Here is a 25,192-nt window from a genome sequence, read left to right as displayed (position 1 = left end):
CAATGTACGGTTCTCCTCTCATTGTTTACATTTCGAAACAGTATCGTCGACCGTGTTTTTCCGGCTGTCATTGATGCAGACTCGACCCTAACACCACTATGATGATAAATCCCGCTGAATGGATGTGAAAAGATTCTCCGTGAGAGCGTATCAAGTCGACCAGCGGTGAACTAGCCCTGTATGCTAACTAACTAAGCAGCTCCATCTTTCCTGTGTCGCCCGTTGCTCCAGAGATGGCAAGTTAGTCTTCTTCTATCGTTTCGCTTCGCTCCTGCTCGGATCTCAAAGACAACCAAATGACTGAAGAGGTATAGCGCCAGTTGAGCCTAAAGGCAAGACACAATCTTCATCTGAGGAAAATCGCACGTAAGTTCACTCAAAATGCGATGATGTGCAGTTGTTGAAATGCTACATTATCACAGTTAGAATATTTATACAGCGCAGATATGTCCTACACTCAGTACACTCATGCGGATGATCAGTGTATAGAAAGTTTGGTGAATGCTTCTTTTCCAGGGTGCACAATGTTTAGTGTGACCCAAAGCTCCAAATCCGAGTTCCTGGACAAAGCTCGGCAGGCCAGGGAGGAAAGGAAAGGACATAAGGACAAGGAGATCTCAGCAACCCACATCCAAGCCCTGGTCCGGAGATTTCTCTGTCGCTGCAGACTCCAGAAGCAAATACGGTAGTTTCTCATCTTATTTATTGCAGATTTACTATTGACCTATCTTTGAGCTCAGTATGTTTACCTTGACCTTGATCAATAGTAAAATAGTAAATGTTTGGTTTCATGATGTTCATGCAATTGTTGACTCAATGATGCTGTCTGTGTCTCATCAGGAAAGAGGTCGATGACTATTTTCAAGCTTCTGAAAGCGGGACATCCAAAAGAAATGCACTTTCAATTTTCAAAATTGCTAGGAAATTACTTTTCGTATATCGCCAAGAGGATAAGATGGTGAGTTGCAACAACCAATAGCACACAAGTAGTACACGTTAGTTCACTTTCCTAATAATTTTGTTTCTGTCACCTGGTAATGCTTACGTTTGTGGAGGCTTTACTGAGACCGTTTTAAACATAACAGAAGTAGTTTAAACTCTTGTTTTCGGTTTCACTTTTTCACATTGCTCAGAGGTTCGAGAAGCTCTGTCGTGCAATCCTTGCCAGCATGGAGGTTGAAAATGAACCTAAAGTGAGTGTGCATATACTTTTACCAACCACATACCAAACAGTCTTTGAAATAGATGTTTGTCTCAGTGACTGTTCTCACATTTGGCCCTCAGGTCTGGTATGTTTCCTTGGCTCTCTCCAAAGACCTCACCATTCCCTGGCTAAAACAGATAAAAGATGTGCTGTGGACCTGCTGTCAACTACTGAAAAATTTAAAGGTTAGTCTTGATTCAACATATTTTAATATTCATTTTATGTCTTTAATTGTACACTTCACGGTCTGTTTTTGTCTTATGCAGCCTGACATACTTCAAGACAATAAATTGGTAACGCTTTACCTCTCCATGCTGGTGACCTTCACAGACACTTTAACCTGGCGGATAGTCAGAGGGAAGGGTGAGTCTAAAGTCAAGCTGATGTCGTTATTATAAACATATCTTTTGTTATTGAAGGACATACTTTCTGCAAAAAAAAACCAATACTTTCCCCCTTGTTATTTTAGGAGAAGCTCTCAGACCCGCTTTGACGAGAATTTGTGAAAATATCATGGGTCATCTTAATCAAAAGGGATTCTATTCAGTACTGCAGGTTCAGTAGTACAGCTCATACTTTTTCAGTTTCATCAAGAGATGCAATGAAGTATTGTGACAACTTCTTTCTTCTTATCATATTCTTAATAATAATGCACATTGTATGCCATCTTCACTTTTCTTATTTAGATCTTGCTGACTAATGGCTTGGCTCGTTCTAAACCATCTCTCTCCAAAGGCACTCTAACAGCTATCTACTCTTTGTCATTAAGGTGAGCTGGGAGCTAGTCATTTAGTGGTTGTAATTGCTATTTAAAATACGTTTATATTCCAGTTTTAACACATGAAGTGGAGGAGACTTGTTGTATCCAGTTCTGTTACATCCAGTCAGCGTTGTGTTTTCTGTGGTTTTATTTTCCAGGCCAGTCATTGCTGCTCACTTCTCTGATAACCTACTAAGATCATTCCTCCTTCACATCATGTCAGTTCCAGCCGTCGTATCCCACCTCAGCGTGCTTACTCCAGAGGTGAAAGCCTTGTCTCATATCACATGTTGTTGTTGCATAATAATAATGTGTAGTGTTAAAGAGTAGGTTATAATATGTTTTTTCTCAACAGTGTATGGCGTCCATTCAGACGCATGACCTGCTGCGAAAGTTCATTCTGTTTCTCAGCCGGGAAGAACAGTGTTTGGACATCTGCGTGTGTCTTGAAGGAAGCCACACTCTCTGCTTACTTGGTATAGTATTTTGGATAAATATGTGCATCGATGCCATCTAGTTGTGCATGGAGAGAATCATTGTGTGTCCAATGGACTCTTCATATTTTGCCAACTGCATCTTTTTCATGTTTGACAGGCAACCTGATTCACCTGGGCCACCTTAATGAGAAAGTCCTTGAAGAGGAGGCCAATCATTTTGTGAAGGACCTGACTGACATGCTGTCCTACTGCCAGAGATATGTATCCCAAAAGAAGTCCAACCTTACCCACTGGCACCCTGTCCTGGGCTGGTTCTCCCAAACTGTAGACTACGGGTCAGTGAAATACTTGATATAAAAATGGGGTTCCCAGGGGACCCAAAATATACAATCAGAAGAAAGGTTTGAAGTCCTTCAAATGCAGAATTCAACATCTCTTAGATAGCACAAAAGCTAATTGTGCTTAAAAGAGAAAGAAGATGCAGAGATGTGTTTCTAAACTTACTCAGGCTGCCTTGTACCTCCTAAGGAAGAGCTGGAGTTGTATATTTGTGGTCTATGTAGACTGTATATTAAGCAATGTGTTGGGCACCTTTTTTAAAGCATAATTATTTGTGTACTTTCTTCATAATATGGATTGACTTGTAATTAAGTAGTGTCTCAGTTTTCTTTTGTTAAAGGAAAAAAGGGCCAGGTATTAATATAAGAATTTCCCCCCTTTGTCTCCCGTTCTCTGTAGTCTGAATGAGTCAATGCCGCTGGTAACTAAACAGCTGCAGTACCTGTGGGGTGTTTCTGTCATTCGGACACTCTTCAGTGACGTCCTCTCTAAAAAGCTGGAGAGTCAGGAGCCCACTCCACCAACCCAGCAGCCTAGCACCTCACAAAACAATCTACCAGTTAAAAGTGAGTTATAAACTAAACCCTAGTCTGACATTTTAAGACAATTATAAAAGGGTTTAAGAGGTCCTTGACTGTTCTTTGCATTGTATGTTGTGTGTGTTTTGACAGACCTCTTCAAGCGGGCTTTTCAGAAGTCGGCTTCTGTACGTAACATCCTGAAACCAGTCGGAGGGAAGCGAGTCGACTCAGCTGAAGTTCAGAAGGTGTGCAGCATCTGTGTGCTCTACCAGACGGCTTTGTCCACACTAACGCAGATACGACTCCAGATACTCACCGGTCAGGACCAATCTTTTATTTCATACAAATGTACAGTAGTTTGGATGCGTCCGAGAAAGTTCATGATGAAGTTTCTCTGCATGCTCTGCAGGTCTGACATATCTTGATGACCTTTTGCCCAAACTTTGGGCCTTCATCTGTGAGCTCGGTCCTCAGGGAGGCCTTAAACTCTTCATGGAGTGTCTAAATAACGACACTGAAGAGTCCAAGCAGCTCCTGGCTATGCTCATGCTCTTCTGTGACTGCTCCCGGCACCTCATCACGTAATTTTATTGATGCATTTTTAAAAAATATTTATTGTGGTGTGCATGAAATGCCCCATGTAGGAGCAATCCATATCCTTATCCTTTTCCAGAATTCTAGATGACATTGAAGTATATGAAGAACAAACATCTTTCAAGATCGAAGAACTCGTCACCATCTCTTCATTTCTAAACACATTTGTGTACAAGATGGTATGGGATGGCATCTTAGGTGAGTGTGTGTGACCGCACTGAATCTTCACTGACAGTTATGATGAATCGGTTTTATTGAAAAAGCTGTTTTGTATCTCATAGAAAATGCGAAGGGAGAGAAACTGGAGTTGTTCCACAGTGTTCATGGCTGGTTGATGGTGCTTTATGAGCGGGACTGTAGACGACGATTCTCTCCTGATGACCACTGGCTACGGAAGTAAATACAAACACTGAATAGCTATTAATATCCTCAACACGTTGGCCTTCTGTTTGTGCTTCGTAAATAGTTTTAGAAGCTCACCTTTTTACATCTCTGTGGTGTTGCATTCAGGGACCTGAAGCCCAGCCTGTTGTTCCAAGAGCTGGAGAAAGGCAAGAGAAGAGCCCAGCTTGTTCTGCAGTACATCCCACATGTCATCCCACATAAAAATGTAAGTAAAAAGGATATTTTCTTTTGAGGCAGAGAGCCATCTTTCATTTTCATTTTTATAATAAAATGTCCTCTTTTTAGAGGGTGCTGCTGTTCAAGAACATCGTTACGAAGGAGAAAGAAAATTTGGGATTGGTAGAAACTAGCTCTGCGTCACCACATGTCACCCACATTACCATTCGTCGCTCACGGATGTTAGAGGTATGGAGTCATCAGATCAGATAGATTTTTTTTTTTAAGGAGAGCGAAAATGTCCATGCCAGTTCTTCCGTTATAACATTTAGCATTCCTCTGTCATCAGGATGGATATGACCAGCTCCGCAGATTACCGGCAAATTCCATTAAAGGCGTCATTCGTGTCAAGTTTGTCAACGATCTGGGAGTAGACGAGGCTGGTATCGATCAGGATGGTGTGTTTAAAGAGTTCCTAGAGGAGATCATTAAGAAAGTGTTCAATCCTGCTCTCAACCTTTTCAAGGTAAGCCAGACAGAAAGATTGTTTCAAGCATCCCACTTCTGCTGCTGACGTTGAGTTCACTGTTTTGTATGATTTTTATGTTCCGTAGACTACGAGTGGAAATGAGAGGCTGTATCCTTCACCAACGTCTTACATCCATGAAAACCATTTGCAGCTATTTGAGTTTGTGGGGAAGATGCTTGGGAAAGCCATATATGAGGTATATTTGTTGTTATTACTCTAAACACTGTTTTGGGTAATCTTCGGCAAATGTGTAACCGTAACGTCTGTATGCGTAGGGCATCGTTGTGGACGTCCCTTTTGCCTCTTTCTTCCTAAGTCAAGTCATGGGTCACCACCACAGCACTTTCTACAGCTCCATCGACGAGCTGCCCTCGCTCGACTCTGAGTTTTACAAGAACCTCACTTCCATCAAGGTCGGCTGGAATTACACTTTGACAATATGTTTGTCACTAATTTATTTCATTTTAATCTCTATCTCACACCTTTCATTTTATTTGTTTTTTTCAGCGCTACGATGGAGATGTAGGGGATCTAGGACTGTCGTTATCCTATGATGAGGATGTTATGGGGCAGGCAAGAACAGACATGATGGACGACATGTTACAGTGTAGTTGGATACATTAAATTCATGAACTACTTTGTATGTTCCCTTTCAGCTTGTCTGTCATGAGTTGATACCTGGGGGGAAAACCATGCCAGTCACCAACGAAAACAAGTATGTAAAATCATATCCATTCCAAAAAATAACAGGATACTGACTCTTTTTAAATGTGAAATGTTTCTGATTGTTGTGTACTCTTTACTCGCTGTCCAATGCTGACTTAAACTCAACTATTTCTTGCAGGATCAGCTACATCCACCTCATGGCTCACTTCCGGATGCACACGCAGATTAAGGAGCAAACTGCAGCTTTTATCCGGGGCTTCCGCAGCATTATTAATCCAGAGTGGCTGCACATGTTTTCAACGCCTGAGGTTCAGCGTCTTGTCGCAGGAGACAATGCAGAGATTGATCTTGATGACCTCAAGTAGGTGACATTTCAGACATCTTTATTGAACAGACTAAATTCTTCTTCTTTAGTTGCTGTGCCACGACAACAGGTATACAACAGTTATCCTCAGAACTTTTCTGTTTATTCAAAAGTCTCCTAAAATCCAAACACTTTGTTAGCGGTGCTTGGGCTTTTTCCTTCAGCTATGCGTCCTGTGAACAGAGATGCTCATCCTTGTCTTCGCTGCTCTTTTTTTCAGGAAGCATACGGTCTACTATGGAGGCTTTCACAGCAGCCATCGTGTCATCATCTGGCTGTGGGACATCCTGTCCAGTGACTTCACTTCTGATGAGAGGGCTATGTTCCTTAAAGTAAAGTGTTACTCTGCCAAAAGCTTTTCATTTCTACCCCCAAATGCTTTACCATTCTCTCATTTATTCCTGTGTGTGTTTTTCAGTTTGTTACCAGCTGCTCCAGGCCGCCTCTTCTAGGTTTTGCCTACCTCAAACCACCTTTCTCCATCCGTTGTGTGGAAGTTTCAGATGATCAGGTAATATTAAGAAAGGAGTAAATTGATGCAGCTTAAAGGTTGTGACGGGGAATGCGTACTAACGGGGTATTTCCTGTGTCTAGGACACCGGAGACACCCTTGGCAGTGTTCTTCGGGGCTTTTTCACAATCCGCAAGAAGGAGCCTGGTGGTCGACTTCCCACTTCATCAACATGCTTTAACCTGCTCAAGTTGCCCAATTACAGCAAGAAGAGCATCTTGCGTGACAAGCTGCGCTACGCTATCAGTATGAACACAGGCTTTGAGCTCTCCTAACTCAGTTGCATTAGGACAATCTTCGCAGGAGGCTTGTGTAAAGCAGCCTGGGCCGAGCAAGGGGCTCGACATACCTGGCTGGAGCCTATCAAGTCAAAGGGGGATCCCCTCAATAAAAGGGGATCGGTGAAGGACCTACAAGGACTCTCCTTTTGTCTCTTTTTAAAACTGGACGAGCTCTGCTCTACGTCAGCCCCACTCCCTGACATCAAAGGGGATGCTGTTTCTGCAGCACAATCCAATTTTTAGCATCTCCCTTTGCCATTTCCAAAATGTAATATGTTGTGTATTTAACTTGATGAAATACAGATATACAGTGGCTAGAACTTTCATTCTCAGGCTTAACAGAATCACGCTCGGCTCTAACACTCCCATTTTAAGCAAACCGAAAAGCAATACAGATGCAATGCAAACCATTATACACGTCAACTCACTCAAGTGAAACCAAGCGATGTGCTGTTAATATACTTACAAGCTTGGAGCCCATTATCCAAGCTTCCAAGTGAGTCTTATAATGTTCTGCTGAACATAATGCATCTTTTATAAATGGAAGACAAATCAATGTCTTGTGTTCAACCTCCATGAAGGAGTGGCTCACAGCAGTGATCCTGTATTGATTACATTATGTCCCATTTTGAGGAAAATCATCTTGACCTCACTCCATTTCTCCCGACTAAAAGACGCCGCAGTCACCTGAGGGAGACGCTGGGTCGCTGGTTTGTATGTTCTCATTGGAAAATCTGCCTCAGTTCTGCTGAAGCAGCAGGGATTCTGGACAAGAAAAAATATGTTCTTGCTGTTTTGATTTAGAAAAGATGTCCTTGCTGGAGCTTTTTTTTAAACTTTTGAGTACAAAAGGAACTGGAAATGTTTGGGCAATCAATTGTACCTGCCCAGTAGATCAGACACAGCAGTTCGTTGTCACACATCTGTGCTTGACCTTGTCACTCTAAAAATGGAAAAGTAAATTTAATCAATGATGTTCATCTTCATACTTAATACTAGTAAAACTGAAGATTTCTCACAACACCTTTTGAATAACGCTGAGTGCCTCATATTGCCACCCCACCATCTCACATGTTTGACTGTAACCAATAACCACATATATCGGAAACAAGCCATAGAAATGGGGGCTATGTACCTGGACTTATTCTGTACTTCTACTAACAAAAAAAACGCAGAAATCCGACCTCTACTACCACTGCAGCAGCAGAAACAACAACATCACCAACCGAGGAGGGTTTAATACGATGCCCTTTGCTGTCTGTGGACCTTTTGAGCCATGCGGAAAAATAATTTGGGGTTTAAACACCTGTCAACATGATGTCATGGACTGGCTTCTTGCTTTGTTTTATGTTCCCTTGGATGGAAATGTTGAGGAAAGGGACACAAGGGGAAATGCTACCTTATCAGTCTAAATATGACTTATTACAGGGTTCAATTAGATAAGGAAGTTAGTGATTTACCAGAAAGGACTTCAACTTCCAAAGAAAGGGTTAAAAAATTAATTATCAAATCTTTAACAAGTTCTTTATTATGCAAAATGAAAAAATATTCCATCATGAATGACTATGGATACTTGTTAATAAGCAACACAAGCTATAGAACATACTGGTCATTATCACCATGATTCTAACTAGTAATGTCATGGCATTAACTTGTTTGAAAACAACAAGAAAAAGTGATTATAATGATATGTAACATTGGTTGTATTGAAATAACCTGCAGAATACTAATGAGAGCAAACTATGTTCTGATCAGACAAATCAGTCGGGAGGATCTGGCTCCAGCTCTCCTTCTAATCTATTCCAGCAAGAAGTGGAAACACTGCAAATGGATATAAACAACATGCTACACTTCAGTGTGCAAGAGAGATGAAAGTTACCTCAAAAGCTGTCTGTCTTGTGATGAGGTCACTCATCTGATTTAAAATGATGTCAAGAGTAGGCTAGACTTTAAGTGTACCGGTGGACTGCTGATGCTGACCGTTGACTATCCGCTCTTTTAGTACAAAAACTAATAAAAATGACCCTGGAAATGTTCCCACTATTCCTGTGAAGGTTTTCATCTTTTCTTCAAGTGTCTTTGAAACTGGCTACACTACAGTATGGAGTGTGTTGTTGTCAAAAAAAGAGATTTCCATGTAAGATTTGGTCATGTGCAAGATACTTTTTGTCAGTGTAATGTTAAATCATGTATACCAGTATTATATAAATAATTTACTTTGAATCATGTGCGTTCTTTCCCTCTCAAGCGTATTGGATATTGGACCAATACTGTATCAAATAGCTGGATCAGGTATCAGGTATCGGTGACAATGAATGGGGTCAATCTGTTAAATTTAATTATATGTTTATATTTACATTATACACTGAAATTTTAATTCCTGTTCAACTTTTGCCAAATTTGCAGTTTCTGTTAATTTAAAAATTACATTTTCTTTTTCTTGGTGTACGATTTATTATTTTAATAATAAATACCAATTCAGTAAATGCATATATATGTATTTAATTGTTGCCTTTCGGTTACAGAGTTAGGAAAGCACGGTTTAAATTGGTTCAATCCGACATGGAAAAGTCGGATCGGCGCATCTATAACTCAACATTAATTATAGTTTATTACAAACACCTGCTGAGTCTGCAACCCCACTGTGGAATGGATCCTCTGCGCATGACTGACGTGTATTGTTGACGGTCTGGTGATTGGCCGCAAACCCAGTTTGAAACCTTAACTTTAACGCTGCTCGTTGAGGACCGTAACTGCAGAACAAAACGTGCTTTCACGTCAGTCTCCAAGACACCAGAAAAGTCTCCAGTAACACCAGAAAAAGTCACTAGATCTATCGCTCGCTTTTGACAAAAAAAAAGTCACCAAGAGTGCTTGGAAAGTCGCCAGATTTAGCGACAGATTTAGTCGCCAAAGTGGCAACACTGGTCATAACACCACATTTTTGGCGGATTATGATGTGAATGCGCACGCCTGACTCACGCTCCATTGTGCTCCGTCCCTGCACTGCGTGACCCTTCATGAGAGGTGAGAGGTGCTGTTAGGAGCACTTCCACAACTCCCCACCCGAACCTGCAGAACAGCCATGAGCAGCCCGCCGAGCACTTCACCCCGATGGCTCAAAGCGCTGCGAAGGTAACGTTAAACACAAAGTTTACAATAACGATTTTCTTTTTTCCTTGGTCATGTGTAGATTCCGTCAGTTGATGCGAGAGGCCTACCTCCAAGCCCACATGATACCTCAAGTGGCTGGGTTCAAGATTATTAGTGCACCACCTGATAGGCTGGACTTGTTAGTAGGATTTTCATGATATTCCCTTCGTAGGGCTTCTACTTAGCTGCTGCATTGGCTCCATTGCACACTAGCTCTATTCAGAAAAGAAGTGGAGAATTCTGAGTGGAATAGACATGAGTGGGAAAAAAAGGGTGTGCTATGCTTGTCAGAGGAATGGCCGGTTAACATGCAGAAGGTATGGTGATACACTATGGATTGAGGGTGTGTTTATTAATTGCCCTGTGGTGTTAAAAAACACTGCTGTTTCAGGACCAGGCTGGGGGAACCCTGTCTGAAGACATATCCTCTTGAGTGTGTGGATCTGCTGAGGAGGGCGAGAGTCGCCTTTCAAGCGGGACGGACCATTAAGGAGGTCTTCAGACTGGCTCAGCTGGAGGCTGTGGTGCGGATGCTCGAGGAACACGAGTGTGACTTTGTAGATGCTCTTGGAAGGGACCTCCATAAGGTGAGGGGTGAAGCACTCAGTCATTGTGCTGATCAAAAACGAGAGACAATAAAAAATTGCCATTAGTAATTGATTTTTTTTTTTTAACCAGCCACGGTTTGAGACTGTTGTGTCAGAATTGATTCTGGTCAAGAATGAGGCACTTCATGCCATCAACAACCTTAAGAAGTGGATGCAGCCGCAGCACGTTGAAAGAAACCTGGTGAGTTTAACTTCTTCATAATGTTATTGGGAATATTCATAATTTTCACACTCTTTTTTTCAGAGAACATTATTTCTCGCTGCCACAAAGCGAGAAACAAAAAAGTGTTTGCTGTCTAGTTTACACGGACCGCTTATTTACACACAAGCTTAAATGGAGCGGTCGCCAAAGCAGCTTAAAACTTCAGTTGCCTTTCTGTTAGACCGAAGTGGCATTATGATGTATTTTTGTTTCTGTTAGTCAAACTGTGCACCGATAAACCTTCACTCTGAGAGTTCTGTTTCACTTGTCACTTAATTTTGAGCATGTCTGATTGATGTAGTCCACCACGTTGGACGAGTGTCTTGTATTGAGTGAGCCTCTGGGGGTGGTGTTTATCATGGGGACCTGGTGCAGTCCAGTCCAAACGTGTCTGGTGCCGCTGGTCGGGGCCATCGCTGCAGGTGCAGAGACTCTTTTAATCAGTTCAATTCTAGTATTATTTGTCCTCACAAAGGCTTACTGATTTATATTTGATAAATTTGTGTAGGAAACTGTGCAATCATCAGCCCCTGTGAGTGCACCGCTCACACAGCAGAGCTTCTTCATCGTCTCATCCCCTTCTACTTGGACAATGTGAGTAATTACGTAGCAAGAAGATGGGACATTTTCAATTTGAAAGTTACAGCAGAACCTTTTTGTCTTTAAGTCTTATAAAGGGCAATGTCTTGTAGGTCTTTTAGCAAAAAAATTGAGCGATTGAGTAAATTCTTAATGTATCCCAATAATTTGAGCCGAATGACTCATTTGTTTGAATGCACTTTGAGTAGTAGGAAGTTGGTCTGTGTGCTTTTAAAGAAGGCATTAGTTCAGACTCAAGTCTGCGGTTTTAATGTAAAGAGGTAAGATAGGTCAAATCTGGGAGAGAGACATCCAAGACCAACTCAAAACTTTACTCTCAAAATATGATTTTGAAGATGAATGCCTACTGTATGTATTTATTTGCAGGAAAGACCTACAATGAAACAGTAAACATGTTATCTATCTATATATCTATATATCTATATATCTATCTATATATATATATATATATATATATATATATATATATATATATATATATATATATATATATATATACAATTATTGTTTTCCTCAAGGAATGTTTCCATGGGATTCTGGCTGGCATGAATGACTTGCCTGAAGTTGTGGAACTTAAATTTGACCATGTCTTCTTTACAGGTAAAGCTACATTTAGCTATAAAATCATTTTTGGGATTATACATTGAATTATACATTAAGGATGTCTGTCAATCCCTAGGCAACAAGGAGGAGGGAAGCAGAATTGCCCAGGCTGCAGCTCGCACACTCACACCAATCACCCTCATTTTGGGTGGCAAGAACCCATGTTATGTGGACCAACACTGTGATATTTCCACCGCCGCACAGCGCATTGCTTGGGCACGTTTTCACAACGCTGGACAGAGTTTAGTGGCTCCTGACTACATCCTGTGCCATACGGATGTCCAAGCACAGCTGATGCAGGCCCTGAAGTGCTGCTTGATGCAGTTCTACAGCTCTGATCCCAGAGAGTCTCGCAGTTATGGCCGCATGGTCAATCTAGAGATCTTCAACCGTACAAGAGACATGCTGTGGAGATCTGGCAAAGTGGCTGTGGGTGGCCAAGTGGTAGAAGCAGAGAAATATATCGGTATGCATAAAAACTAAGCAAATGGTATCATATGCATTACATTTAATACTGTTGCTAACTTGTTTTTTTTTTCTGTCTTAAGCCCCAACGATTCTGACGGAGGTTGCAGAATCAGATCCCATCATGCAGCAGAACATTATTGGCCCAGTTCTTCCTGTTCTGACTGTAAACAATATGGAGGAAGCCATTGACTTTATTAATAAGCAAGAGAAACCCCTCTGTGTGTATGCATATTCCAGCAACAGCAAGGTACACGACAGACTCAAGTGAAGACACCGTATTAATTGTGCGAGCCTCGTGCAGCCGATGGGTTTTCTGATCCAGAGTTGCTCTTTCTGACAATGCAGGTCATCTCAAGGCTAATGAGTGAGACCTCTAGTGGAAGCTTCTGCTCCAACGACAGCATCCTGCAGAGTCTGATGGTGGCGCTGCCATTTGGTGGAGTTGGTAAGTAGATGGCAGCCAAGTTCAAATTATGCAAAAGATAGTTGTGGAACAATATTACTTGTGATATATCAACTATCAACATTTTTTAACAGGTTCCAGTGGAATGGGTTCCTACCATGGCCGCCACAGCTTTGATACCTTCTCTCACAGGAAATCATGCCTGCTAAGAGGCACACGGTTTGAGTGTGTAACCTATCTGCGCTATCCACCCTATGAGGACCGCAATCTGTCTCTGATGACTTGGGCCAGTACCCTGTCCCAGAAGAGCCAGGGCTGGTGCCAGATCCTCTGACGGTGTGGGAGGGTGATAACGGAGCTGTGTTGAAAGAAAGCCGGGTGTACCTTAAGTCCTCAACAGTTCGGATCTGCAAAATTATTGTTGTTGTATTAAAAATACATGAGAACAAAACATACTGGCGTGCAGCCACATTTAACCGAGTGAGAGCAATATAAATAGTGGTTGTTCAATCCATGGTGATGACAATTGTAATCTTCTGCAGTATTTGAAGATCTCAGATGCAGTATGACCAACTCAATTCAAAGTGGAACTGTTTGATTAATTATTACCGGTGCAAAACAAGGAGGTACCAGTACATGTATTGGCCTGAATGGTTGAAGAATTTGCCACAGTGAAGTTTATTACTGCTTTTATTTCCACATTATGCAAAGAAGAAAGTTGCATCAAAGTAAGAAATTGGACCACATATTTATTGATGTATTTACAATAAAAGTGAAATCTCTGCAACAACAAGCAACCCCCAAAGTTAAGTCTGTCTTATTCTTCATGTCATGGTCATTCGGGTCTTTTGTAGATTGTCTCCTCGTTGCCTTCTTTTGTTGCTGCATATCTTGCCGCGGTGAACAAGTAGTCGCTTAGTCTGAGTAAAAATGTTGGGAAATTTATTGAATGTGCAATAGAGAAACCATGTTATCATTCATTTTTAACCACTGGACTGACCTGTTCAAAAACTTGGCAACCTCTGGATCAGCCTCACCAGTTCGCACAATTGGAGCAACGCTAAAAGGGCAAAGATCGTTTAGAACCTGCTGAGCCGCAAAAGCAAGACAAAGGGGCTCATTTGATGTAATTCAAGACAAAGAGCATGCTGCAACTGACCTGCGTTCTGCTCTCCGACACACTGTCCGAGCCAAGTGCAAAGCGGCGCTGCCCTTCCCTCCTGACTGAAATGCGTCGCAGAAGTATTAGTGCAACAGGAAAACCTGGACTCTCATTAGTCTCCTGTATCTCACAGATGCACAAATGGGCTTACAGGTAAAATGAAGTTGGTCAGTGGAGGGAGTTCTTCTGTGAATTTATCAATCCAGTTTTCCAGGTCTGCAATTGGCTGTGCAGTAAATGCAGTTTTCTCTTAAAAAAACCCGAGATAAAATAAACCTATGAGATCTTCAAGCAGACAAGGCAATATTGTACTGCATTAGACAAGTCAGCAAGTGCATACTTATGTGACTTTCTCTTGCAGATGATCGAGGAGTGGCAATATTTGAGCCCACATCTTGTAAAATGCACTGTATCTGCAATGAAAAAGGCAAAATACTTTCAGAAATCTTATATCTGGCTCATGTACAATGTCTGCAATAAAGGAAGTTAGTAAATACAGCATGAAAACCAAACCTTGTCCAGCTGATATGTGAATGTATGACCTTTGTCCAGGCAAAATTCTCTGGCCAAGCTGGAATGTCCAATTCAACATGGTCACTTTAGGTGAGACGGGCAATATAACAACTTCTGAAGTCAACTGTGACAGGTGAAAAGTTAAAATGTTACCCTATAGCTGATGACAGCTCATCTGTATTTCCTAAGGCTTCAAAAATATGATCTTCTTTTGGCCTCCTCTCTCCTGTAAATGTGCTTGAGAAACCTGTTGGGACACAGCAGAAATTTAGTCAACCTTTGTAAGAACGTTGCATGATAACAGTGCTGTAACATGTCTTGTTTTACTAGTTAAGATGAAATACAACCTTTGTCTCCAGTTTTGGTGTATATTTTAGGGACCCTGCTGTCTTCTTCAGTGGCATAACTGTAGGGAAAAGGTAAGATAGGAGGAAGTTACAAGAGAGGGATTTGGATGACAATATTTTTGACATAAGATACCAACAGATAACAATCATGCATATACTCTAATATAACGCTGCATTTTTAACGTTTCAGTTATTTAAACAATACTCCAGCTGTGCTTAAATTGCATGTATTTCAAGAGCACCCCTGGGTAGCAGCTGCCTAACGTTAGCTGTTACATACACAGATACAACATGACTGAGTTTGCACTCCTCCTTTGACAAAGAACAGGGATGTACAACTACCTTCTGCCTGAATACAATGCGTTTCTTGTCCGAGGCTCGTTTATGAGCCTGCCTGTCCTGACAACACAACGGAGGTAAGCAGGTTTGATTATAAACGAAGCCATGTTAATGCTAAAGGACAGATGCTAAAGGTGAACGATAGTTGGAAATGTCTCTTGTCCCTCCGTAGTATCCGTAGTTTATGGGCGTTTCATTTTCATCGCACGATTGGTTGACTCACCATGTGGTCTGAGAGTGGTGGTCGCTGATTGGACAAAATAATATATGTTCAACTAGCTGTGGCGCCGGTTGGTTAATGAAAATCAGACACACGTTCGTCCCTCCTCCCGTGTGTCAGCCGGGTTGTTAACATGTTTTCAATACGCTGCGTTGAAGAGAGTCTGTTCTCAGTCCATGTTCTTTGACCAAACCTGCTTTGTTAAACTCTCTATATGTGTCTAGTCTTGACAGTCGCTGAACCGTCGGGCAGAGCTGTCAACCGCTTGCTGCTGCTTCAGAGGATTAACATGTGCTAAAGGTGCTAAGCTCGCTAATAATAACACTGTCAGAGACAAGTTTTGGACAGATCTTTGCACTGTCTTTGCACTCTGGAAACTGTCAAAGAAATGCAAGTGAAGGACTTATTCGTGTCTGCTCCAGGGAAGGCGATCCTCCACGGAGAGCATGCGGTTGTGCACGGAAAGGTAACATGAAAGAGGTTAGGAGCTCACTGATATGATACCAAGTAATTGAGTTAAAAGTGAAGCCTGGTAGCGTTACGTCAGTCGGAGCAAAAAGGATACGAAACTCAACAAGGGACAAACACTTTGCACTCTAGTCAGTTTTCTACAAATATAAACGTGTAATTTGTTGTTTTTAAATGCGATTTTTCTTCTCTCATATCACTAGTTGTATTTAAGTAACTTACATCTCATCATGCAAATGATTTCCCCACTGTACTGTAAATACATGGAAATCACTAATAACCTGGAAGGTAGTCAAAAACATAATAATTCTGCCATGGAACATTATTTGAACTAATGTGCGCTGAATGGGCGAAACGTCTGACTATTTAATCCCAATTTGTTCTCTGCTCCATTACAGGTGGCTCTTGCTGTGAGTTTGAACCTAAGAACATATTTATGGTTGAAGGGCACCAGTGCTGGCAATGTTTGCATCAACCTCCCAAATATTGACACATTCCTCTGCTGGGACCTATCTGAACTGAAGCAGCTTGTTCCTTATTCCTGTGGTAAGGGATGGTGCAGCACAGGGGATCATGAACACATTACACTGTCATTGTTAGTGTTGGATCTGCATCATGCTTCTCACAGTCCAGTACACAGTGACATTTCAGTCTGGAGACTATTTTCCCATGTCTACAAAAGTTTTTTTTTATTAATGGCCATTTAACTCTGATCTCATCTAATTATCATATAAATGACCACAGATTTAAAAATAATGTCTGTTTAAGTTATATTGCAGCAATACACTCCGTCTTCCACATATGACCTCTGGACTTTGTTATTGTATCAGTTTTTGGACATACCGTTAACTGGGACAATTTACCATTGGCCAAATTAATACATTTTGCAATATTTCTTATACACTATATCATATATGTGTCATTTGCATACAGATTAAAGTGTGCGTTGTTGTGATATTATTCTAGTGATCCTGACGATTGCTGTGTCTTGTAACTCATGTAAACAGCTAAGCGGGAGGAGGTGAAACGTCTGGATGCTGACCTTGTGAGGAGACTGCGTGAATTTGTTGGTGTCACCGATGGAAACTTGGATACTTGCAACATGGCCACCCTAACCTTCCTTTACATCTATCTCTCAGTATTTGGATCAGGGTGAGATAGTTCTTCCCGGAATTTGTTCATTTTATTATTATTTTGTCTAGTGGGCTCAGAGGGACACAAACATCACATTACACTTTACAGATACTTTAGATACTAAAGAAAACTAGAGACCAGGCCCAGCAAATGTTGCAGAGCTGTAGCACCGGGTGTTTCAGGCCAACCAACCAAGCCTTCCTATTGTAAGGGAGTCCTTACTATATTTTAGACTCACTTGTCCAATAGTTAAATCCTAGAATAAGTATGTCTAATGAACTATTTAATTTAATTTTAGCTAATAGGTAGCACAAGTGTGAAATGTGAAACCTCAACATCACACTTGAAAAAAAATGCTGGAAAAAAAAAGATATAAAGCATCTGTAACACTTATTGCCGGAAGGTGATGCAACTGTTAATATTTCAGCAACTTTTACTTTCTGTGCTTATAGCTGACACATGCAAAGTTTAAAAATATGTTTTTAATGGCAAAACACTTCAACCTGGCTCATCTGAATTTGTGAGTTTGTTTGTGAGCTACAAGCAGTTCAAATTAAACCGAGCTGATTTATGTCATATATCACATGTAGCATGGTGTATTGTGATCTGTTCTTCCATGTGTCATGGTTGGGCTAATTTGATTAACACATGTTGTGACTACAGCACATGCTTACGAGGAATGATACTAAATTGTTCAGCTCCTAAATCAACTAAATTATCTAAACTGAACTGGTTTATTTGTTATAGAAGTAATTCAATCCCTTTTGGAAATGTATTCACTATTTATGTAGATGAGTTGAGTGTGATGTTCCCTGCATCAGAAAAATTCCCTCCACCGTGAAATAAAAATAGTAAAATGAGACAGAAAAGCAGGATGTTAATTTGCACCTGCGAGCACAGAAAATGCTCAAGAACATTAGAGCCGCAGGTTTTCGAGAGGTTTAATCGGTGGTGACACGGTGCTGCCGTGTCTGAAAGAGGTGACGCGTTCTGACAGGATGGCCACTAATGAGAGTCTGGCACTGGGCCACACTGCCGCCTTTAACAAGTCTGGATGTGTTTTTGCCTCGAGAAGAGCCGGACAATTAGTTTAGAGTATTCTCCTGTCTGCCCAGAAGCAGCTTCACCGACAGACATTGACATCAATATCAAGCTAGATTTTGTTGCATAAAGTAGTGTATGTATTACTTAACATTAAACACTTCTTCATGGTTATGTGCATACTGTAACCGTACCAGTAATATTATATATAATAATAATAAGTAAAGTCAAGAAGGAGAATGATAGTTATTTGCTTAACTATTAAGTAAGTCATAGATCCAACATGTACGTGTTTATATACAAACATGGACTCAGTTTGTATGTGTATGTCCTCAGTGAGCTGCCCAGCTTGACGCTGACTGTGTGGTCTGAGCTGCCTACTGGAGCTGGACTGGGGTCAAGTGCTGCCTACTCTGTGTGCTTAAGTGCAGCTCTGCTCTGTGCAAGTGGAACCATCCCCGCTCCTCTCAAAGAGTGGGATCACACTGCCAGGTAATTACATTATATTAAGAATGTCTCTTTTAGAAGCTCTGTATGCACATTTACATCGTGAGCATAGACAGAATTCTTAGGCCTGACGATGAATAGCTTCTAAAAAAAGGGTCACAGAGGTGCCAATTTCTTACATGTCTGTGCACACAGTCTCACTAATAGTTATTCTTTTTAAGTTTACAGAGAATATAACAGACCTTGAAATACAACATTAATCTTCTCAAATCAAATAAACTAATACATGTTTGAGATCAACACTACAACATGAATGCCTGTGCAGTAAAAAGCAGTCCAAAACTGTGGCCTGCAATGTTAAAAATACAATGTTGAGGAGCTTATGATGTTACAATTAGGATGAATGTGTCAACTCTTTCTTAAACTTGCATTTTATTTAACTAGATTGGTGTTGTAGCCAAATGACTGGATAATGATACCAGAGAAAGCAAAAAAGAACTTAAAGAGAAATGAAATGGTAAAAATATTGAATTTTTATCAAAATAATATACTGTCCCATTACAGCACTTTTTCTGTCCTTAATTTTTTTTAAATGACCTATATGAGTGACCTGACATATTTTTCCTCTTTTTTTGAATTGATTTCAAGCACATAGACTCATGCTTGCCCACATGAATGCTCTTTAAGAAGATCTGTATTAACCGTTGAGACAGACAAGAGCTGGAAGTTCTGACAGCTGTTTCTAAGTCCATAGTTTGTGATGTTTTCATTCTTCATTATCCTCTATTCAGGCACTCAACACTTAAAACAAATAATACTAGGAAACAGGGTACAAACAAACAAGAGTATCAGAACAACACAACTCTGCTTCAGTGTGCCCAGGCTGTGCAAGGCAGTAATGGCGGAGGGCACAAAACATTGTAGTTGTCTATATCTGCAAGCAAAGGAGAGGAGGGTGAAGAGTAGGGTAGAGTGGGATGGAGAAGTTCTCCTGTAATTTTCAAATAATTGCAGGTGGTGTCAAGAGGACCTCGAGCGGATCAACAGCTGGGCTTTCCAAGGGGAAATGATCATCCATGGCAATCCTTCTGGAGTAGACAACGCTGTGGGGACATGGGGTGAGGTCCAATATTATCTGGCACACGGTGCTGTACATATGGTGTTATACGTCCCGTTGTCTCCGTGGACTCAGAGCACTCTTTAATGGAGCCACCACTGTTCATTATCATTTGATGATTATCTAGTTAATGATTTTGATTTCCCTGTTTGAAGGTGGCATGCTGAGATTCTTGGCCGGGAAGATAATACCACTGAGCAGGTAATGACACTGATTAACATTTTTTTTAATTTGATTTAATTTAAAAAGAGTTCACAGTGAATTAATAAAATTGTTAGTGTATTCCTAACAGAAAACAAATATTGTCTGAGTAAAGTGAATGCAGATGTGTCTGCTTTTCTTCGCAGGGTGCCGTTATTAAGAATCCTCCTCACTAATACCAAAGTACCACGCAGCACCAAGGTACTTGTTGCCAGGGTGAAGGACCAGATTAACAAGGTACTAAATGGTTTCTTCCTCCCCCGTGTGTTACTTGCCGACACTGTAATTAATATAATAGGTGGTGCTTGGCAGATACTCCAGAGCCCGGCGTTGAGTGCCTTCATAAAATATTGAAATTAAACTCTTAGCCAGCACCCCTGTGTGCTGTTGCCTTGGTGACACCAGCAGGTGTGTATATTTCTTCCGCAGACATAGATCAGTCTGTCATTTAACAATCTGTATCTCTACTAAGCTGTTCTTTTAAACGTATACACAAAGGCTGCAGTGACGCCTTTGTGTAGAGATGCTGTGCGCAGGTGACGTTGGGGTTGTTGATTTGCTATTTTTGTTTTCATCCCCTGTAGTTTCCCTCCATCATGAACCCAGTGCTTGACTCAGTTGATGCCATTTCCTGCAATTGTGAGAAAGTCCTCTCAGAGATGACATGTGAGCCCATCACTGGAGAGCACTACAATATTCTAGAGGTACAAAATATTAAGAGATTGTATAAAGCCTCTTGCATCGGAAACAAGTCGTTGAGACGTTACGTCAGCAAAATAGAACTGTCGTACTCCTATTGATAAAAAAATCCACCTGACTAATTCTCTGGCAATATTAACAACAATTTACAACAGCTGTGTCGTATAATTTACAGGAGCTCATTGACATTAACCAGCACCATCTGAATGTGATGGGTGTGGGGCACCCTTCCCTGGACACACTGTGCCGGGTCACATTGACCAGAGGGCTCCATAGCAAGCTAACTGGCGCAGGGGGAGGAGGCTGCGGCATCACTCTCCTGAGACCAGGTACTGTTGGCCCTCCATGTCACAACAGTGGGCTTTTAAATGTTTGGAAAAACGTTAAAGGTCTATGTCTTTTTTTTTTTACATTTGATTAAAATCTAATTGCAGATGCCTTTCGGCCTTCTCCAGAGCAATAGTATTAACACGTGACACGTTTTTAAGGGAGATGATCACACAATTTAAACATAATACTTTTCAACATGCAACACACAAAGAACGATATACTGCCGTTTCTTAGGACTACGTCTAAACTTCTCATCTTCTGCTGACTTTGTCAAAATCAAATTAAAGTGTGAACAGATTAGAGTTATAGGGCACCCTTCAAAGGTGATTGATGCTGCCTTTCAACGTGCCAAAATAAATGAAAAAGAAGATTTGCTCCACGAAACAAAATGAACCACAGGCATGATTTGTCAAACACTGCTCTGGAAAAATTAGAAACATCATCAGGAAACATGGACACATCCTGTGGGCTCCAGGAGATGACCAAACCGCCTCCTCTATTCTCTTATGGAAGGTCTGACAGGTAACTCTAGACGTGGACATTGTGCACAATGTAATATAAAAGCGTAAAACCCTTGACGTTTTCTATTGACCAGTTTATAAACTGTAACTCTACACGTTTGGTCTCTATGTTGACCTGCACTTCTGTGAAGGCCTATATAGGACGAACTAAAAGAGCTTTTGAAGTTGATATTTATGAGCATAAAAAAACCTTCACATGGAGGCAAAACATGGCCCCTTCATCTCTGCGGTTGACTGGCCATGAAAAAGTGAATCTTATTAGAGGAAGAGATTTATCATTCTATGGTCCCTACAGGCTGTATTAATAGTTCTACTTTGAAACCTTTAATGCATAATATAACAGTGTTTTTAGTTATCCTGTTGTCTAAACTAGTTTGTTATTTCAAATTAAAATCTAATTTTGTCAAAGTGTTTTTGCATCCTCCAATGGATTTGTCTTATTATGGATTGAATTTGATAAGGGAAGGTTGATGAGCCAAACTGTCAGACTCCTGCTGACAACAAATGTTCTGTTTTCCACAAACGCTCCCTCACTCTTCCTCTCTGAAACAACAACTTGAGTGGCAGGAAATGATGAGAAGGCTGCACAAGAGAGGTCCTTTGGTGTGTGGGTACTACTGTGGCATTGGTTATAAGGAAGCTACATCATCCTCTCTCTGACAAAACAAACAAGCAAAGAATCTGCAAGTTCAGTCTTTGTTTATGCCTGCAGCCTGTAGCAGCCTGATTTTCTTTTTTCTTTTTTTTCTCATACGCGTAAATTCCTCTAAATATATTTTCAAATGCTCTTTATTTGTTTTCTCAGCAAGCGTTTCCATCTGTGTGAGTTGCAGCTATTTTCAAAAAGATCATCTGGTTTCTGTCTTCTCTAATGTTCTCAGAGAGTCAGTGTTCAAGCATTTTGAGTGAAGAAAGCACCAAGTTATGTTATCATTGCATTAGAGCTGCTATTGCATCTAAATCTTTGAATTTGAGCTGGACGTGTGGTTAGCATTCGTATCACTGTGCAGTTTAAGACTATTTAATTTGCAAAAAACAGCAGGGAAATGCCTTTTTTTTGCCAGAGTCCTCATTTTTCTAGAACTGCGAGGTTACTGACTTCGGTGAAGAGGTTTTGTGTGGCTCGGTTGTTGTCCTTTGGCTGTTTGTGACAGGTTCATCCCTGAAAGCCCCACTGTAGCCTGTGTAGTCATGGACACCAAACACATCAAACAACATCTGTCTCGTTAGCTTGTAATTCATTTTGATTTTAATGTATAACTGTAGCCTGCACTGACATAACAGTTTTTGACATGACTTTATTATGACTTGTTTGTTTTGTAGAAACGGACTCCTCTGTTGTCCAGACTACAATGCAGGACATGAAAGACTGCGGCTTCGACTGCTGGGAAACAAGTATTGGCGGGGCGGGTGTCCAGCAGCACTCTGCGCTCTCTGTTAAGGAGGAAGTTCTGGAGATTTTAAACCGTTACTGAGACTGTGGCCGAACAAGAGGACACGTTGTCTTCTTGTTGCTTTTACCTCAAGACCTGAGAGGTATGCTCAACTAACGGAGTGCGACCAGTGGACCGAGGAAAGCTGCACACCGAGTGGAGCTGGACAGAGCTTCCTGAGTTTTCCTAACAATTAAATATTTTTTAAACTAACAACAAGGCAACTGTGTCTATAACACATTACTGATATTCATTTTTAAATGACTGCTACTCAAGGACACAGTGATATGTATTGAGCACTTTGTCCACTAGATGGCATCGGAGTTGCACAAATGCCTTTTATGAAAGGGAAAAATGTTATGGTCAGAGGCTCTGATAAATCGATTAATATATATGTGAAGCACTGGCAGAATTCATTTATAGCTTCATCCAAATGTTAAGCGCAAAGGGGCCAACACATCTTAATGGATCAGAAGATTGTCACTCATTAACTGCTCACCTTTTGGCATTGTACCATGCAAGATAACCGCTCGAGTGACGGTGGTTATTTTACAGAAAATTATTGATACATTTAATTGTTTTTTTCTTCTTTAACAAAATCCAATGTTTATTATTCAGATTGTATCATTCTACAAAGGTTTATCAAAGTATCTATGCTTTGATAGTTCTTTGCATCATTATCAATGTTGGTAAGACCAGGAAACAATGGAAATATCATAAATATACTCTTATTTGCATATAATGTAAAACGTTCTTATGAGTTATTATACAAACATATGTATGCTGCTTTGAATCATCATTCAACCTATTGTTTTATTTAGATTGACCTTTAACATGAAAGCAAATACAAAATAATGCTTAAAACAAATACTTTTCTGTCATTTATTTATCTTATGTCTCTGGAAAAATAGTATGAATTATCTTTTAAGGGTTTGGTAATTCTTTAAATGTCAAAAATAATGCATGCCGTGCGCTGTTCGTTTCTGCAGTTAAAGCCCAACGAGCTGTTTTGTTTTGCTAATGGAGGATGGGGAGAGGGGGACAGCAGGAGTGTGTGGCCTCTCTGGAGCCGCTGGATTAGTGCCACTAAAATGTGAATCAACAACCAGCGTCCTTCTGTGAGTCACATATTTATGCTGACACACACACACCAGCTTTCCCAAATTCTCCTCCACCTAATTGCTCATCCTCCTAAGCATTACGAAATATTCTGCAAATGCCGCAGATACAGAAGAAAGATCTGTTTAGAATATCCCTGATTTGGGGAAAAGGTCATAGTGGGATTCGGTTGAGTTGAATATCCATTTCATTTTCTATTTTTTAAATGTCATGAAGATTGAGTAGTATGAATCTGGCAGTGTATGTGAGTACACAACATTTGTCACCCTTCCTCCTTTTCCGCCTGGCGCCCCTCTGTCCTCTTGAATTGTGTCATCTTTATGTCAGGGCAGCCCCCCGTCAGTGCGCTGCACAGTTGCCCCTAACCCCTGCTGGAATTTAATTACCACTGCGCTTTTCAATTGAAATGGCATTGACGAGGGGGGACAAGAGGGAGACAACAGAGCCTGTTTCATTTGAAGCCCCGCTCTTTCTTTTCCGTCTCATTCTCTCTTACTCCTTTTACCCCTGCAAGGCACAGATGGTATTTTTTTTTTTATCAATGTCAGCGCCTGCTTCTTTCTGCTCTGATGAATAGAATCTAAAGAGGCCCTGAGATTATTTCAGATAACAGAGGGAGTGAGGAAAGAGGTCAAGGATAGAGGGAGAATGTCAGAATGAGAGAGATGCTGTCCGATCATTTAACATTTAACGTTTAGGGAGTTTTGTCTGACCGGATCAATGTGGCAGAATCAAGGATGTATAATTCATTTTGTCCAAGTAGGAGGAATGAAATGTAAAATGTGAATTTGCTGAGTGGTCATGCTCAGTGTGGCACATTCCCTCTGGTCCCTCAGTCGACTGGTGAAATGCTTGTCAGGAACCATTAAGTTTGAACACAGAATTAGACCTGACTGACGAGATATCATGTTGCTGTTGCTACTGGTTTTACCAACATGGATGTATGACTTCCTAGAGTGAGCATGTGCATTAACATATAGAGGCCTCTGGATCACAGTATGTTGTCTATTCTTGTATTGAAAAATGACGTGTGTGTATATTGTAATATATGTCAGGGATGTGCAATTGGCCGCAGCAGGGAAGATTTGTGCGACCATTGTCCCAGCATTTCTATCCGCTCACTGACTGAGGCAACATCAACATCATGAGCTCCTCTCCGGGATGACGGGCTGTATGATCCTCTAGGGGGTGTTTGCCCTTTTGGTAAGTGGGTGGTGGCGGACGGTGTTAGGTGCCGGGGTCCAATTAAGACAGCAGGGTACAAGAACGCTGCCAAAGGATTTAGTTTTAGGGAGGA

At 41.0% G+C, this 25,192-nt stretch overlaps 4 protein-coding genes across 5 annotated transcripts; 3 read left to right on the top strand and 1 right to left on the bottom strand.

Moving 5' to 3' along the window:
- Window positions 1-247: 247 nt before the first annotated feature.
- On the top strand, window positions 248-8,921 carry ube3b (ubiquitin protein ligase E3B). Its single transcript, XM_079222637.1, has 27 exons — window positions 248-366; window positions 517-685; window positions 841-958; window positions 1,134-1,193; window positions 1,285-1,389; window positions 1,471-1,567; window positions 1,674-1,759; window positions 1,891-1,973; window positions 2,123-2,228; window positions 2,320-2,440; window positions 2,559-2,736; window positions 3,140-3,306; window positions 3,412-3,579; window positions 3,671-3,842; window positions 3,935-4,053; window positions 4,137-4,251; window positions 4,366-4,465; window positions 4,546-4,665; window positions 4,766-4,942; window positions 5,031-5,141; window positions 5,221-5,358; window positions 5,453-5,518; window positions 5,602-5,660; window positions 5,790-5,972; window positions 6,196-6,307; window positions 6,394-6,486; window positions 6,570-8,921. The coding sequence occupies exons 2-27, from the start codon at window positions 525-527 to the stop codon at window positions 6,759-6,761; spliced, it is 3,207 nt and encodes a 1,068-aa protein (XP_079078763.1). The 5' UTR covers window positions 248-366; window positions 517-524; the 3' UTR covers window positions 6,762-8,921.
- Window positions 8,922-9,852: 931 nt separating this feature from the next.
- aldh3b4 (aldehyde dehydrogenase 3 family, member B4) lies at window positions 9,853-13,138 on the top strand (the record flags this gene model as incomplete). Its single annotated transcript, XM_079222226.1, has 10 exons — window positions 9,853-9,902; window positions 10,312-10,507; window positions 10,599-10,709; window positions 11,032-11,152; window positions 11,239-11,324; window positions 11,849-11,930; window positions 12,010-12,399; window positions 12,482-12,648; window positions 12,747-12,846; window positions 12,939-13,138. 10 exons carry the CDS (start codon window positions 9,853-9,855, stop codon window positions 13,136-13,138), a joined length of 1,503 nt encoding a protein of 500 aa, XP_079078352.1.
- A 374-nt stretch (window positions 13,139-13,512) lies between these two features.
- On the bottom strand, window positions 13,513-15,289 carry mmab (metabolism of cobalamin associated B). Of its 2 annotated transcripts, none has more exons than XM_079222601.1 (9): window positions 15,169-15,289; window positions 14,827-14,885; window positions 14,633-14,726; window positions 14,480-14,537; window positions 14,307-14,379; window positions 14,118-14,215; window positions 13,964-14,028; window positions 13,805-13,864; window positions 13,513-13,724 (listed from the first exon to the last, which is right to left on the bottom strand). In XM_079222601.1, the coding sequence occupies exons 1-9, from the start codon at window positions 15,270-15,272 to the stop codon at window positions 13,640-13,642; spliced, it is 696 nt and encodes a 231-aa protein (XP_079078727.1). In that variant the 5' UTR covers window positions 15,273-15,289; the 3' UTR covers window positions 13,513-13,639. The 2 variants fall into 2 exon arrangements, with proteins under 2 accessions (XP_079078727.1, XP_079078728.1); XM_079222602.1 differs by having other exon boundaries at window positions 13,596-13,724; window positions 13,964-14,024.
- A 484-nt stretch (window positions 15,290-15,773) lies between these two features.
- Window positions 15,774-23,239, top strand: mvk (mevalonate kinase; the record flags this gene model as incomplete). The annotated part of the gene is made up of 10 exons (XM_079222063.1): window positions 15,774-15,851; window positions 16,252-16,399; window positions 16,861-17,005; window positions 18,365-18,520; window positions 19,490-19,593; window positions 19,748-19,793; window positions 19,940-20,030; window positions 20,378-20,497; window positions 20,668-20,821; window positions 22,667-23,239. 10 exons carry the CDS (start codon window positions 15,774-15,776, stop codon window positions 22,816-22,818), a joined length of 1,194 nt encoding a protein of 397 aa, XP_079078189.1. The 3' UTR covers window positions 22,819-23,239.
- Window positions 23,240-25,192: the final 1,953 nt, after the last annotated feature.

Source organism: Taurulus bubalis (genome assembly GCF_910589615.1).
Source record: "Taurulus bubalis genome assembly, chromosome: 8".
NCBI lineage: Eukaryota > Metazoa > Chordata > Actinopteri > Perciformes > Cottidae > Taurulus > Taurulus bubalis.
The sequence above is the reverse complement of the archived record's forward strand: the minus strand, read 5'-3'. Positions and strand labels throughout refer to the sequence as shown.